The 14,281-nt window shown below is 36.3% G+C and overlaps 1 protein-coding gene across 8 annotated transcripts in view; it reads left to right on the top strand.

Moving 5' to 3' along the window:
• The window catches only part of TAB2 (TGF-beta activated kinase 1 (MAP3K7) binding protein 2), a 91,957-nt gene that overhangs the window by 68,425 nt on the left and 9,251 nt on the right, over positions 1-14,281 (top strand). For all 8 annotated transcript variants that reach the window (XM_050787149.1, XM_050787148.1, XM_050787145.1 and 5 more), the window contains 3 exons: positions 9,648-9,808; positions 10,019-10,112; positions 11,195-11,275. In XM_050787149.1, the coding sequence (XP_050643106.1) occupies positions 9,648-9,808; positions 10,019-10,112; positions 11,195-11,275 (336 nt within the window). The remainder of the gene's footprint in view (positions 1-9,647; positions 9,809-10,018; positions 10,113-11,194; positions 11,276-14,281) is intronic.

Below are 14,281 nucleotides of genomic sequence, written 5' to 3'. Positions count from 1 at the left end.
CAAGGAAACATAGAGGGTGAGCAGTGGCTCCTTAAGCCTCTGCCTCAACGCATGTTACTCTGTAGCTAAAACAAAGCACACAGCCACACCTAATTCAGCAGCAACAGGGAGGCACAGTTCCACCACATACCTGGGAGACAGACAGACAAAAGAATGTGGGGAAGGACACTAATGACTGCCAGTAAATGTTGCCAGTTTCAATTTTGAGGCTCTCTAAAGAGATTTTACCAGTTTATACTCCCATACTTATAAATGGGGAAAATTTTTGGTAACATTTATAAGGATAATCTTTCCTCTTTCCCTTCTCCACTCATCATATTTTGTAGGTGGTTGAAAAAAGTATATCTGTCAGTTTAATAGGTAAAAATATATTGTTGCTTTGGGTTTTTTTAAGTTTTCATCTTTTTCTTGGGAGCTTAAATTTGCATATTTAAATATGATTGAGGTTGAACATCTTTTCATGTGTTCTTTTTCCAGCCATTTGTATTTCTCATCTTGTGAACTTACATATTTCTGTAAAATGCCTAGTCTATTCTTTCTACTTTGTTACTACCTTTTACTTAGTCAATAAAATTTTTTCTGCCTTATAAATTTTTTACTTTACATATTCCGACTTCTCAGAATTTACTCTTATGGCTTCTGGGTTTTGTGTCTTATTTAGAAAGCCTTTCCGTATTCCAAGATTTTGAGGGGGGGAAAAAAAACTTTTTTTTTTTTTTTTCTTTTTTTTTTTTTGAGATCGAGTCTTGCTGTGTCACCCAGGCTGGAGTTCAGTGGTGCAATCTCGGCTCACTGCAACCTCTGACTCCCAGATTCAAGCGATTCCACTGCCTCAGCCTCCCAAGTAGCTGGGACTACAGGCACGCACCACCATGCCCAGCTAATTTTTGTATTTTTAATAGAGACGTGGTTTCACCATGTTGGCCAGAATGGTCTCAATCTCTTGACCTCATAATTATCCACCGGCCTTGGCCTCCCAAAGTGCTGGGATTACAGGTGTGAGCCCCTGCACCCCACCCCAGAAATTTTACAGTATATTTTCTCTTTAGTATTGCCTTGAAACCATATTGAATGGGTCTCTTGGCATCCCTTCAAAAACTTGAAAACAGCTACCATATCCTCTTTTAAAGTATAAACCTGGCCAGGCATGGCAGCTCATGCCTGTAATCCCAGCACTTTGAGAGCCCGAGGTGGGTGGGTCACCAGAGGTCGGGAATTCGAGACCAGCCTGACCAACTGGAGAAACCCCGTCTTTACTAAAAATACAAAATTAGCTGGGCGTAGTGGCACATACCCATAATCCCAGCTACTGGGGAGGCTGAGGCAGGAGAATCGCTTGAACCTGGGAGGCGGGGGTTGCCATGAGCTGAGATCGCGCCATTGCACTCCATCCTGGGCAACAAGAGAGCGAATCTCTGCGTCAAAAAAAAAAAAAAAGTATAAACCTAAGCCATAAACACGCCCACGTCACATAATGATTCATCCAGTTTTATTGTTTTGAGGCTCTTTTGGTGCCTCTAGGCCTGTTTTCCTTCTGTCTAAAATAAAAGTTTTAGATAATACCTGTATCTTAATGCTGTAAGATTACATGCAGAATCTTAATTATGTAAAATAAAGGCCAGCAAATTATCTAGCAAGAGGTCTCACCAGTTATGCTAAAATGACTAAAATTCATCTCTTATTAAGTTATTAAAAATAGTTAGAGATTAAGCATCATTCCTCATACTTTTGTTTTACATCTGTTGCCCAAATTGTGGGTCCAGTTGCAGCACTGATCTGATTTCAAACTGCCTTTAAAAATGACAAAATAGGCCGGGTGCGGTGGCTCAAGCCTGTAATCCCAGCACTTTGGGAGGCCGAGACGGGCGGATCACGAGGTCAGGAGATCGACACCATCCTGGCTAACACGGTGAAATGCCGTCTCTACTAAAAAATACCAAAAAAACTAGCCAGGCGAGGTGGCGGGCGCCTGTAGTCCCAGCTACTCGGGAGGCTGAGGCAGGAGAATGGCGTAAACCCGGGAGGCGGAGCTTGCAGTGAGCCAAGATCCGGCCACTGCACCCTAGCCTGGGCGACAGAGCCAGACTCCGTCTCGGGAAAAAAAAAAAAAAAAATGACAAAATAGATTAAAACAGTTTGCTTTAAAGTTATAATTGCCATCTTTAAATCTTTTATGACTCAGTCACCAAATAAGTGACTATGGTAATACAGTGATATATAAAACAGATATGATTCCTGTTGTCAACAAAGTTACAGCGTAGAAAAATCTTGATTTATTTTAGAAGCTGACATTGTACTTTCCTAGGTACAACAACTTAGGCATGACTTAGGCATGTACCTGACTTAGACATGTAAAATTGTCATTACAGACAAAAAACAAAAAGATTCCAGAAGTAAGTACCTATTAGGTTGTTCAATAGCAAAATTTTTCTTTTTTCATTTAAACAAGCCTAAAATCTTTGTATCTACAAGTCCCTAGTATGTTTTCCAATGACATATGTCTCTTTTCAGTAAGCAAATTCTTGTGTTTTTGTTTTTAACTTCTGGAGAAATTTGACATTATTTACAGTAAAGAATAACTAAAATTAATAAAACTAACACCATCTGGAACTTCAAGTGTGTTTTTTAAATTTCAAATAAAATTGAGTAACAAAGAAATTTTCTTCATTGTTCATGAGCTGACAAAAGTTGGGTAAGTACTGAGCTTTCTGTATAAACCATTTAGAATGCTTGTAGCAGTGGTTTAAGAGCCCTGGTGCTTGAGTTCACTTAGTACTCACTTATTTTTAACAACCACCACAAGAGAGAGTTGCATGCTTAAATTACTTTTATCCATTAAAATTTAACTTTGAAAGAGGATTTAAAGGATACTGAATATTGTTTTCTTTACCTGTAATTCCTTCTTCATCATCTGTTCACTGCAAAGCCCAGGTATTTATCTGTTTTCCTTGGAATTGTTAATTTTTGTTGTTGTTGTTCTCTGCCTTTATCATATCCTTTCGGCACCTCCAAGATACCATCTGTTCGTTTTTCCTGGAGTTCTTTCTTCCCTGTTATAAATTAGAGTCACCATTCTTGGATCTTATATTGTCTTCTTTCTTGGTTTATGCCTTCAATTTGCTAGAACATGTCTTTAAGTATTTTCCTAATGAGACTTGGGAGGTAAATTCTCTAAGTCCTTAAATATCTGGAAATCCCCTCATACTTTTAGCTGGATATAGAATTATTGGTTGAATATCATTTCTCCACAGAAAAATGTATTGATTTCCTTATTACTGAGGAAATATGATGTCAATATGATTCTTGTATCTTTGTATGTGATCTACTTTTTTTCTTTCTGGAAATTTTTAAGATCTTTCTTTGTCTTTAGTAGTCTGAAATTTTACAATGGTGTAGGGTTTTTTTTTTTTTTTAATCATCCTGCCCCACATTTAGTAGACTCGTCCATTTTACAGGCTAGTGTCTCCCTTCAGCCTTGGGAAATTCTTTTCTGATCCCCACTATGGTTTCTTTATTGTCTGTTTCTAGACCTCCTCTTGTTCAGCTGTTTAATGTCCTGAATGAGCTTTCTATCTATTTCTCGTTACATCTTCAGTATATTTCACGTCTTTGTCTTTCTTGGAGGTGTCGGGCAGGGGCAGGGTGTCACTGTTGCCCAGGCTGGAGTACAGTGGTGCTGTCAGCTTACTGTAGCCTCGACCTCCCAGGCTCAAGTGATCTCCCATTTCAGCCTCTCGAGTAGCTGAGACTACAGGTGTGCACCACCATGCCTGGCTAATTTTTGAATTTTTTTGTAGAGGCAGCATCTCTCTTTGTTGCCCAGGCTGGTAAAACTCCTGGGCTCAAATGACTCTCCCTCCTAGGCCTCCCAAAGTGCTGAGATTACAGGCATGAGCCACCATACCCGGCCCCTCCTTATCATTCCATTCTACATTGTAGGAGATTTCCTTAAGTTTTTTTCCAACTCCCATATGAAATTTTCATTTTGGCAGTTATGTTTTTAATTTCCAAGAGCTAGTTCTCTGATTGCTTTTCGAAGAAGATTGTTGTTTTATTGGTACAGTAGTCTCTTAAATCTCTTAATATTAGAATTTAAGTTCTCGTCTCTCTACTATGTTGTCTTCATCTGGATTTAGTTTTTTTCTCTGTTTATGCAGATCTTTCACATTCATATCAGATTTTCCTTTTTTTTTTTTTTTTTTTTTTGGTGGGGCGAGGGGAGCGGACAGGGTCTCACTTTGTCACCCAGACTGGAGTGTAGTGGCGCGATCACTGCAACCTCTGCCTCCCAGGTTCAAACAATTCTCCTGCCTCAACCTCCTGAGTAGCTGAGATTACAGGCACAAGTCACTACCACCTGGCTAATTTTTGTATTTTTAGTAGAGATGGGGTTTCACCATGTCGGCCAGGCTAGTCTTGAACTCCTGACCTCAGATGATCCACCTGCCTTCATATCAGATTTTCTTCAGCTATGTGATCCTTAAACCTACAGCTACCTTCCCTTTAGGATGGGGAGAAGTTGACTGTTCCATATACAGATAGCTAATTAAGCCTCTGTGTTCTGGCCCTTTCCTAACTCCTGCCTTCTGTTGTTACCTCCTTTTTCCAAAGTCAAGAGCCTTTTTAGGTTTCTGCTGGGCAGATGAGCTGCCATTTTGTCTACAGCACCCTCCTTGTGCATGAGACTTCAGCTTTCTCCACTCCTTCATTCACTTGTCATTTCATCTGCTTCTAGCTTTCCAGAAACTTGTTGACATCTGTTGTCAATTAATTGCTTTCTTTTTCTTATTTGTTGGTAGATTGAACCTTTGTCATTCATACCTCATTTTTATGGGGTTTCAGGAGACAGATTTTTTCATTTAGTGGAGGCTAATTAGAGCAAAACTGTCTTTGCTATTTATCTACCAACATTGTTTCATATTGAATCTAATCACATTTTTTCATAATGGACAAATATTGGATATTATTTTGTATAGTCAAGGTTAAACTTGCAGACAAAACTCACAGCTCGAGAAGAGTTTTGACTTTAGCCGAATTTTTACAGTGATTTTTAGAAATTCACTTTGATCCCTTTTTTCTCTGTAATTCATCTTTCTCAGATTCCTATCTAAAGATCTCAAACCACAAATGAAAAGTGAACTAGACACATAAAAATTCAGCCACTTAGAAGAAAAAATTGCTAAGAAATAGAGAACTGCTTTCCTAGTATATTCATAGCATTTTTAGCTTGTTTATAACAGCCATACCTAGACAAGTCAACCAACTAGGTATGTCGTTTCTAAGTAATACAGTCATTATAACTCTATAATTTTGTTTAAAGTGCAAAGAAATGCCTCATAAATAAGTTGTAAGTAATTGTAAATGGATTTGCAATATTTTACTTTAGAGCTTCAGACTAATCATAAGAGATACTTTGCCTTTACTCCCAAAGATAAGCCACATCTTCAGCCATTGCAAAAACCCCTTTGAATATCTAAGGATGCAATGCTTATTTCAGATATATTCTGAAAAATTTACTTTTGAACCTCAAAACACCTCACAACCGTATGTGTAGCAACTGTGACTCTTTCAAGTCTCCTAAATCATCTTTGAATCAGATTTCTGCCTGCTGTTAAAGTCTGGCTCCTACTAATATTGGCCTTCTGTGTATCTCTCAAACTCTATGATTTACTTTCTTGTTTTGATAGAAGACGTTAGGGATATGGGATTGGGGATTGCTGATGGAGCTGTGACTGGGAGAATGCTCAACCTTATCCTGGAATGTATACTTTATAATGTATTTGTTGGAAAACAAATTAGATTGTTTTTATGATTTTCCATGCAGAGTTGTATACTAGCATTTTTTCCTTTTATCATTAAGTAAAGGACATCTTTATCTCATATGTTTTGCCCTAAAGTCAGATTTTTTTCTGAAATATATGAAAATCTTTGGTTTTCAGCACTTTGTGATGTGTCTAGGGGTTTTGTTTTAGCATTTTTTGGTGATCTGTAGGCTTCTTAGATCTGTGATTTGTTGTATTTCATTAATGTTGGAAAATTTTTGGTCTTTATCACATCAGATATTTCTCCTGCCTTTTTTCCTCCTCTTTTGCCAATTACACATAGACTGTTTGATATTGGTTCTGCAACTCTTAAGTTTTTTTTGTTCTTTTTTTCACTTGTTTCTTGGTGTATTCAGTTTGGGTAATTTTTATCTTCAAGTTCACTGATTCTTCTGTGTCCAGTGTGCTAAGTCTGTCCGAGGAACTCTTTATCTCTGATAAATAATTTTTTATTTCTAGCATTTGACCCTTTCATGATTCCACCGCTCTCCTCAAATTGTGAATCTTTTTTTGCATGCTGTCCACCTTTTAAACTAGATCCTTTAACATATTAATCATAGTTAAATCTTTTAAGTTTTCTGTCAGGTAATTCCAGCTACATCATCTTTGAGTATAGTTTTGTTGATCACTTTATCTCTTGATGATGAATTCCATTTTTCTTCTGGTTTTCTGTATGTCTCATTTTTTATTGAATGCCACATATTGTATGTAAAGGAACAGAGGAGACTAAAGTAAATGGTATTTACACCCAGAAATGAGGACATCTCTTTTTCTTTCAGGTTATTATTATGAGTCATTGCATCAATTTAGTCAGGAGTGGAGCTGGGTTTGGGTTTTGTTGTTGCCTTCAGTGCACCACAGTCTTCAGATACTTCCAGCAATTGACTGCTATTACTTTATGCTTCTTAGAGTAGTGCCTGAAGTGCAAGATACTTATTTTACTTGAGTCCTTTTATTTTGAACCCTTCTGTGCTATGATAGATCCCCATTCTATTCAGAGTCCTTAATATGGTCAGCAAGGCTCTACGTGGTCTGGTAAACAGCCAGATAGTATATCATTTAGGATTTTGTAGGCCACATAATCTCTGTCACAACTATTTAATTCTGCTGTTGTAAAATGAAAACAGCCATAGATAGCAAGTAAACAAATGAGCAAGGCTGTATTTTCCAGTAAAACTTTAATGACGAAACAGGCAGTGGGCTAGATTTGGCCCCTGGGCCATCGTTTGCCTACCTGTTTACCCTTTGTTTAGAGTCTTTCTCTTGCCCTACTCCCTGGCCCTGATCTATGCTCCATTGTAATGTGAGCTCCACAAGGGCAAGGATGTTTTCCTATTTTGTTCGTGGACTTCCAAAATGCCTACAACAACACCTGAAACCTAGACCCTCAACTTATTACAAGAATAGATAAGTGAATTATGTTTTGAGTGTTTTTCATAAGCCGCATATAGCTGAGTTTTTACAATTCAGTCTACTGATCTCATCTCAACAGATATGTTTAATTAGGTTGCATTCATTGTTATTTCTAGTATATTTGGAATTATCCCAGTCAGGTTTTTGTTTTGCATTTCTTTCCTTTATCCCCTCCTTTCCTGCTACCTAGGTTTAATTAAATTTCCCTCATTTCTCCTTAGGTTCTTTTAATTTAGAAACTGCACATTCTGTTGAACTTCTTTTAGTACTGATCCCTAAATACTGAGCATGTATATTTGGCTTAGCAACATTTAAGTGTATTCTTCTTAAATACCTTCAAGACCTTAGAATACTTCACCTCTGATCTTTGCACTTCAGTGTCTTGTTATTCTTTTCCAGTATTTTATTTTCACTTTGTTTTAAACAGTGTCTGCTGCTCCCCTGCCCTGCCATAGTCTTTTCCTTTGTTTTATTGTCAGAGCTTTTTTTTTTTTTTTCAGATTTACTCATCTTATTCCATTCTTTTGTATTTAATTTCCTTCTTATCAAAACATATCTTTAGTAGTTATTTCAGCAGCTATCTGTGATTGTTGAATTTCCCCAGACTTTGTTCTGGAAATACCTTTATTCATCTGTATTCTTGGATAATTTAATTAGGTGAACAAATTATTTTATCTTCTAAAATTTGTTACTTCCTTTTTTCCCTTCAATTTTGGAACATTTTCAGCCTGTATCTCTTCACATCTTGCCTCTTGTCTATCCTCTCTATTGTCTCCTTCTAGAATTCTTTTCTCCCTGTCTTTCCCCACCCCCACCCCCTACACCCCCACCCCCACCCCCAGCGGAGACGGAGTCTCACTCTGTCATCCAGGCTGGAGTGCAGTGGCATGATCTCGGCTTACCGCAACCTCCGCCTCCCGGGTTCAAGCAATTCTCCTGCCTCAGAGACTCCCAGGTAGCTGGAATTACAGGCATCCATCACCACGCCCAGCTACTTTTTGTATTTTTAGTAGAGATGAGGTTTCACCATGTTGGCCAGTCTGGTCTCAAACTCCTGACCTCAAGTGATCCACCCTCCTCAGCCTCCCCAAAGTGCTGGGATTACAAGTGTGAGCCACCGCGCCCAGCCTGGAATTTTTTTCTTAGATGTATGTGAGGCCTTTCAACTCTTCTCTCATGTTTTCTGTCACATTGTCTGTGCATTCTGGGTAATATTCTTACGTCTATCTGCCAGGTCACCAGCTGTCTTTGTATGTAATCTGTCTGGCTTTTTCATTTCAATGACTTTTATTTCTAGAGGTTGTTTAAAGTGCTTTTCCAAATCTGCCTTTTTTTTTCTCAAGATAGAATCATCCCATGTTGTTTCTTTATAAAAAGTAGATTCCAGTATCTTCACTTCCAGTCCAGTATCCTAAAGGATGAGATTCATGTCCAGGGATAGATCACAAAAACATATACCAGTATTTGTAGTTTATTATGGTTTCCCAAGTAGTTCATTCATGCTGCGGGATTGATTGCTTATTTTGTTTCTCTAAAGATCTTGGAAAATTTTCACAGAATATAATATGAATATACAAAAATATAAGTGGCAATTGGGATAATTTAATGTTAACATTCATGTGGAGTAAAATCAATCTTCCTGTTTTATTTCTTGCATACATCAAAATGGATTCAACCCATTCTACATTCCCTGCTAAAATATCTATAACATTTTCATATTAGAATGCTTCATTCATAGACCAAACATGACACTCTGAAGTAAGAGAGCTTGTCCTTTCCGAGGGTAGATGTAAATTAGATACGGTAAGTAGGTTAATTAAAAATACTAAAACCTTTAGAGAAGTTGTAGCCTAAAAATGCTGTCTTCATTCATAAAGTGAGTTTCTCCAAATCCTAAAAAAACATTTGAAAAGTAGCATTTATTTAAATAACTAAAACAATTTTTAAGTAAAAATTTTTGGAATTTGGCCAGGCACTGTGGCACAAGCCTGTAATCCCAGCACTTTGGGAGGTCAAGGCAGGCGGATCACCTGGGGTCAAGAGTTCGAGACCAGCCTGACCAACATGGTGAAACCTCATCTCTTTAAAAATACAAAATTAGTGCGGTGTGGTGGCAGTTGCCCATAATCCCAGCTACTTGGGAGGCTGAGGCAGGAGAATTGCTTGAACCCATGAGGCAGAGGTTGCAGTGAGCTGATTGCGCCATTGCGCTCCAGCCTGGGCAACAAGAGTGAAACTCCGTGTCAAAAAAAAAAAAAACTTGAAATTTTAAATGCCTAAACATACCATATTTTGTTTTAATGTAGCTTTGGGATTTTTGACAAATTCTTGTTTATTTTGTTTTTCCAAGTCTGCTTAAAGGTTAATTGATTAAAGTGGGTAGGTCCTCATGTTTACTGATATGTGTTGCAGCTCTATTGGTACACCAGAAGGCCAGAATGGAACGACTTCAAAGAGAACTTGAGATTCAAAAGAAAAAGCTGGATAAATTAAAATCTGAGGTTAATGAAATGGAAAATAATCTAACTCGAAGGCGCCTGAAAAGATCAAATTCTATATCCCAAATACCTTCCGTAAGTCTTTATGTAACTGTTGTGATCTCTCTGCTTGAACGTGAGAGTAGGCCATCTAACATAAGTATAATATCTCGATCTAGTTTTCTTCAGATGTTCTTAACTCTTACTTGTTTTTCTGTCCTAACTTTCCCCTGCCAAACTCCATTCTTTATTAACTAATGACTAAGAATTCAGTGCAAATCTTACTTACATAGAATTATTTTTCAGCTCGAAGAAATGCAGCAGTTGAGAAGTTGTAATAGACAACTCCAGATTGACATTGACTGCCTAACCAAAGAAATTGATCTTTTTCAAGCCCGAGGTAAAGTTCAGTGTATACGTAGCTGAAATTCATCGTATTAATTCACCAGCAGTTTTCCTGTGGCTAAAAACAGATTTATCAATCATAATCTCACTGTCTCAGAACATGTGGCTTTAGAACCAGATACAGTTTTAAGAATATATTTAAAAAGTCACCCCCATCTCAATGGCACTATCTTAACTGATAAAATAGAGAAGATAATAAAAATAAGGTTTATACACTCTTTAGACAATGATAGTTTTTTATACTTGAGCTGTTAATGACAAGCAATGATTTATAGTAAATAATGTTTACAATTTAATTCAGTTCCGTAGAGAACTAAAAGGAAATGTTATCACTTAAACCTAATTCTGAAGTTGGATAAATAATAAAAAGATATAAAATGGAAAAGATAGGAAGGGGAAGGAATCTAACCGAAAGAGAAGTCTTTAATACATTTGGGACTGTGTTGCAGAATCTGTAAAACTGGAAGATGATTATTTTTATTTTTATTATTTTTAAATGTTGATTAAGCTATTTATCTTTAAACATTCATAGAAAAATACCATAATTTAACTCTGGAGAGAAAAAGTTGGTGCTATTCTAGAAACTACAATCCTTGAACTTACTCTTTAATTTTAACCATTCTATTACATTAATGCAAGGTTTTTATATTTACTTGAGGTAAAGCTGTTTAGTCCGTATTTGATCATTTAAAATTACATTTTAAATTGTGAAATTTTAAGTTATTTTAACTTGCCACATAGAACAGGGGTCTACTTCTACTTCTGTTAATGTCTTACCAGCATTACTTTGACTTCTTTCACAATTTACCACTTACCTTGAGTAAGTGGTAAATTTATGTTTATGAGTACTATGTTATACCTAAGATAATATATTTTTATGAGTACTACGTTATACCTAAGATAATATATTTGAAATATGTTTTGAAATCTTAGATATAATTGGAGATTAGAAGGGCAAAATAAATGAAAAGCATTTCTTATAGCATGATTTTTTTTTTAGAAAGAAATACTTGTTTTAAAAGGTAAAGTTGTTTTTGAGCTATAAGCATTGATATATTTACTTTTTATGTATTTCAGGACCGCATTTTAATCCCAGCGCTATCCATAACTTTTATGACAATATTGGATTTGTAGGTCCTGTGCCACCAAAACCCAAAGGTTAGTTTATCCATTAAATGTGAAAACTGTTACTTTTGAAAAGCAAAATTTTAGAAAAATTTTCCTGTTCAGCAACCTTCCTCTCTAGAATTGCTTCAAACTCTGGCATTCTTAAATGAATTCGTTAAGAAGATGTTTATTTTCATTTACATGCTTGGGGTTGGGGAGGATGCAAAGATGTAATATTCTTAGCTTTTTAAGAGTAATATGCACGAGCTTAGGAAGCACTATACACTCCCAACCAGCAAGTCTTGGTTAAAAAAAATTACTAAGTACTAAAATTTGTATCATTTAAAACCTTAGACAAATGATAAGGAAGATACCTTGGGGAAGTTTTTTTTCCCCCCATGAATATTCAGTTTAATTTATATATAACTTTAAGTAATCAAAATACCCTAAATTCCAGATGAATAGTTTTTTACCTTCTATCATTTTACATCATTGATATTCTCAGAATATATGCACACCAAACTAAGACATGTCAAAGTATATCTGTGTGTTTTGATCCAGGCATTAAAATATGCATAGAAATGGAAACAGGTACATAAATATCACTGCTGAAGGTAAAGATATAGACATATATATAGATTAACACTTAACTGTAGCATATAATTTACTTTCAACTCTAATTAAAAGGTAAAAATTTGTTAATGGATATATAGTATTAAAAGAAGCAAACTGCAAGAGCACATAAGTGTGGGTGGGTGAAGGTTGTAAAGATACAATAGTATTTTTGTATGCAATTGAAGTTGTTATCAACTTAAAATAGAAGAGTATAACCAAATACAATCAAAGTAAATCATGATTAAATGTCATCAAATAACAAAGGAAGACAATAAGAGGAAAAGAGGAGCAAAACAGTTGTCAAATAGACAGGAAGCAACAAACTGGCAATAGTAAGTCCTCACTTATCAGTAATTACCTTAACTGTAAATGGATTAAACTCACCACTCACAAGGAGTTTGTATGAATGGATTTTAAAAACAGGATCTGGCAGCAGCCAGCGGGAGGCCCCAAGAACTCCTGCTAGTGCACACAGTGGGAGGGGAGGGAGCCCATGACGTGCACACACCCTCTGCCTCATCCACCACTGTCACCTCCTGCTGCTCCTGCTGCTGCTTGTGTGCTCGTTAGTTGTGGACTTGCCATTTCTTTGTGAAGCAGCAGCTGAGGAGACTCCGGTGCTCGCCATGGCTGACGAAAAGCCCACAGAAGGAATCAAGACTGAGAACAAGGATCATACTAATTTGAAGGTGGCGGGACATGATGATTCTGTGGTGGTGTTTAAGATTAAGAGGCATACACCAATTAGTAAACTAATGAAAGCTTATTGTGAACGACAGGGATTGTCAATGAAGCAGATCAGATTCTGATTTGATGGCCAATCAATCAGTGGAACAGACACACCTGCACAGCTTCTTTACTCCAGAACGCTGTTCTTTAAAGACCACGATTATTACATTCTCAATTAGAAAACTGCAGTTTGTTTCCACCACATTCTGACTACTAGAGTATAGTTTATTCTTTTTTTCCTCTTCCACATTCCTTTATTATACATGACGTAACTGGTATATGTGCACAAGCATATTGCTTTTTTCTTCAAACCAAACAGCCAATGGTATGTTTTGATTGACATCAAGTGGAGACAGGATGGGAAAAAAATACTGATTCTGTGAAAATACCACCTTTCCCCATTAGTGGCATGTTCATTCAGCTCCTATCTTTATATTCCAGTAAGTTATTTTGCTCTTACTGTTTTAACAAAAAAAAAAAAAATTCTCATATACGTTGTTCAATTGGAGGATTTTAATGTTTTTCGTTTATCATTGTAAAACCAAGGACAATTTTATAACTTTTGTGTATGTAGCTGTTACATGTAGGGCAATCCGTCTTTAAGTAGGGATAAATTACTCTAAAAAAAAGAAAGAATCCTAGAAAGTTTTCCCTTCAAGTCAAGCTTCTTGTTTAAATAAACTGTTTGTTTAAAATGAAATAAGAAAAATAAAAACAGGATCCAATAATACACGATCTACAAGAGACTCATTTTATATTTAAAGACACAGGCAGAAAGTGAAGGGATAGAAAAAGATTTTATATATAAACGGTAGCTCAAAGAAATCAAAAGTGGCTATATCAGAAACAATAGATTTTTAAGCCAAACTGTTGAGACAAGGATTATTATATAATGGTAAAAGGATCAATTTAACAGGAAAATATAAAAATTATAAATATGTACACACCCCACATCAGACTACATTAATATGTAAAGCAGATATTGACAGATCTGAAGACAGAAATTGACAGCAATAGTAGGAGACTTCAGTACCCCCCTTACAATATTATAGAATATCTAGACAGAAACCAAATAAACAGCTGGTTTGAACAAAATGCTAAACCAATTGGATATAGCAAACACAGAACTCTCTGCCAACAGCAAAAAAAACATACATTCTTCCCAGGCACACACGGAACATTCTGTAGGATAGATTATATGTTAGTTCACAAAACGAGTCTAAACAAACCTAAGAAGATACGAATCATTCCAGGTATTTTTTTCTAACCACAGTGGAATGAAACTAGAAATCAGTAACAGCAAGAAAACCAGAAAATTTGTGGAAACTTAAACACACTCTTGAATAATCATTGAGTCAAGAAGGAAATCAAAAGGGAATCTTAACAGTATCTTCGGACAAAAATGAAAACACAGCATACCAGCATCTATGGGACGCAACAAAAGCGGTACTAAGAGATAAGTTTATAGAGACAATGCGTACGTTAAAAAAAAAAGATCTCACTTATACCCCAGGGACTAGTAGAACAACAAGCTAAGCCTAATGTTAGCATAATGAAGAAAATAATAAGGATTACAGCAAAAAATAGAGGATTTAAAAACACAGAAAAATGTCAGTAAAACTAAGAGGTGATTTTTTAAATCAACAAGATTGACAAACCCTTAGCTAGATAAATTGAGAGAAAAGACAAAATCAGAACTGAAAATGGAGACAA

This window comes from Macaca thibetana, chromosome 4 (genome assembly GCF_024542745.1).
Source record: "Macaca thibetana thibetana isolate TM-01 chromosome 4, ASM2454274v1, whole genome shotgun sequence".
Taxonomy (NCBI): domain Eukaryota; kingdom Metazoa; phylum Chordata; class Mammalia; order Primates; family Cercopithecidae; genus Macaca; species Macaca thibetana.
This window is presented reverse-complemented; position numbering and strand designations above follow the sequence as displayed.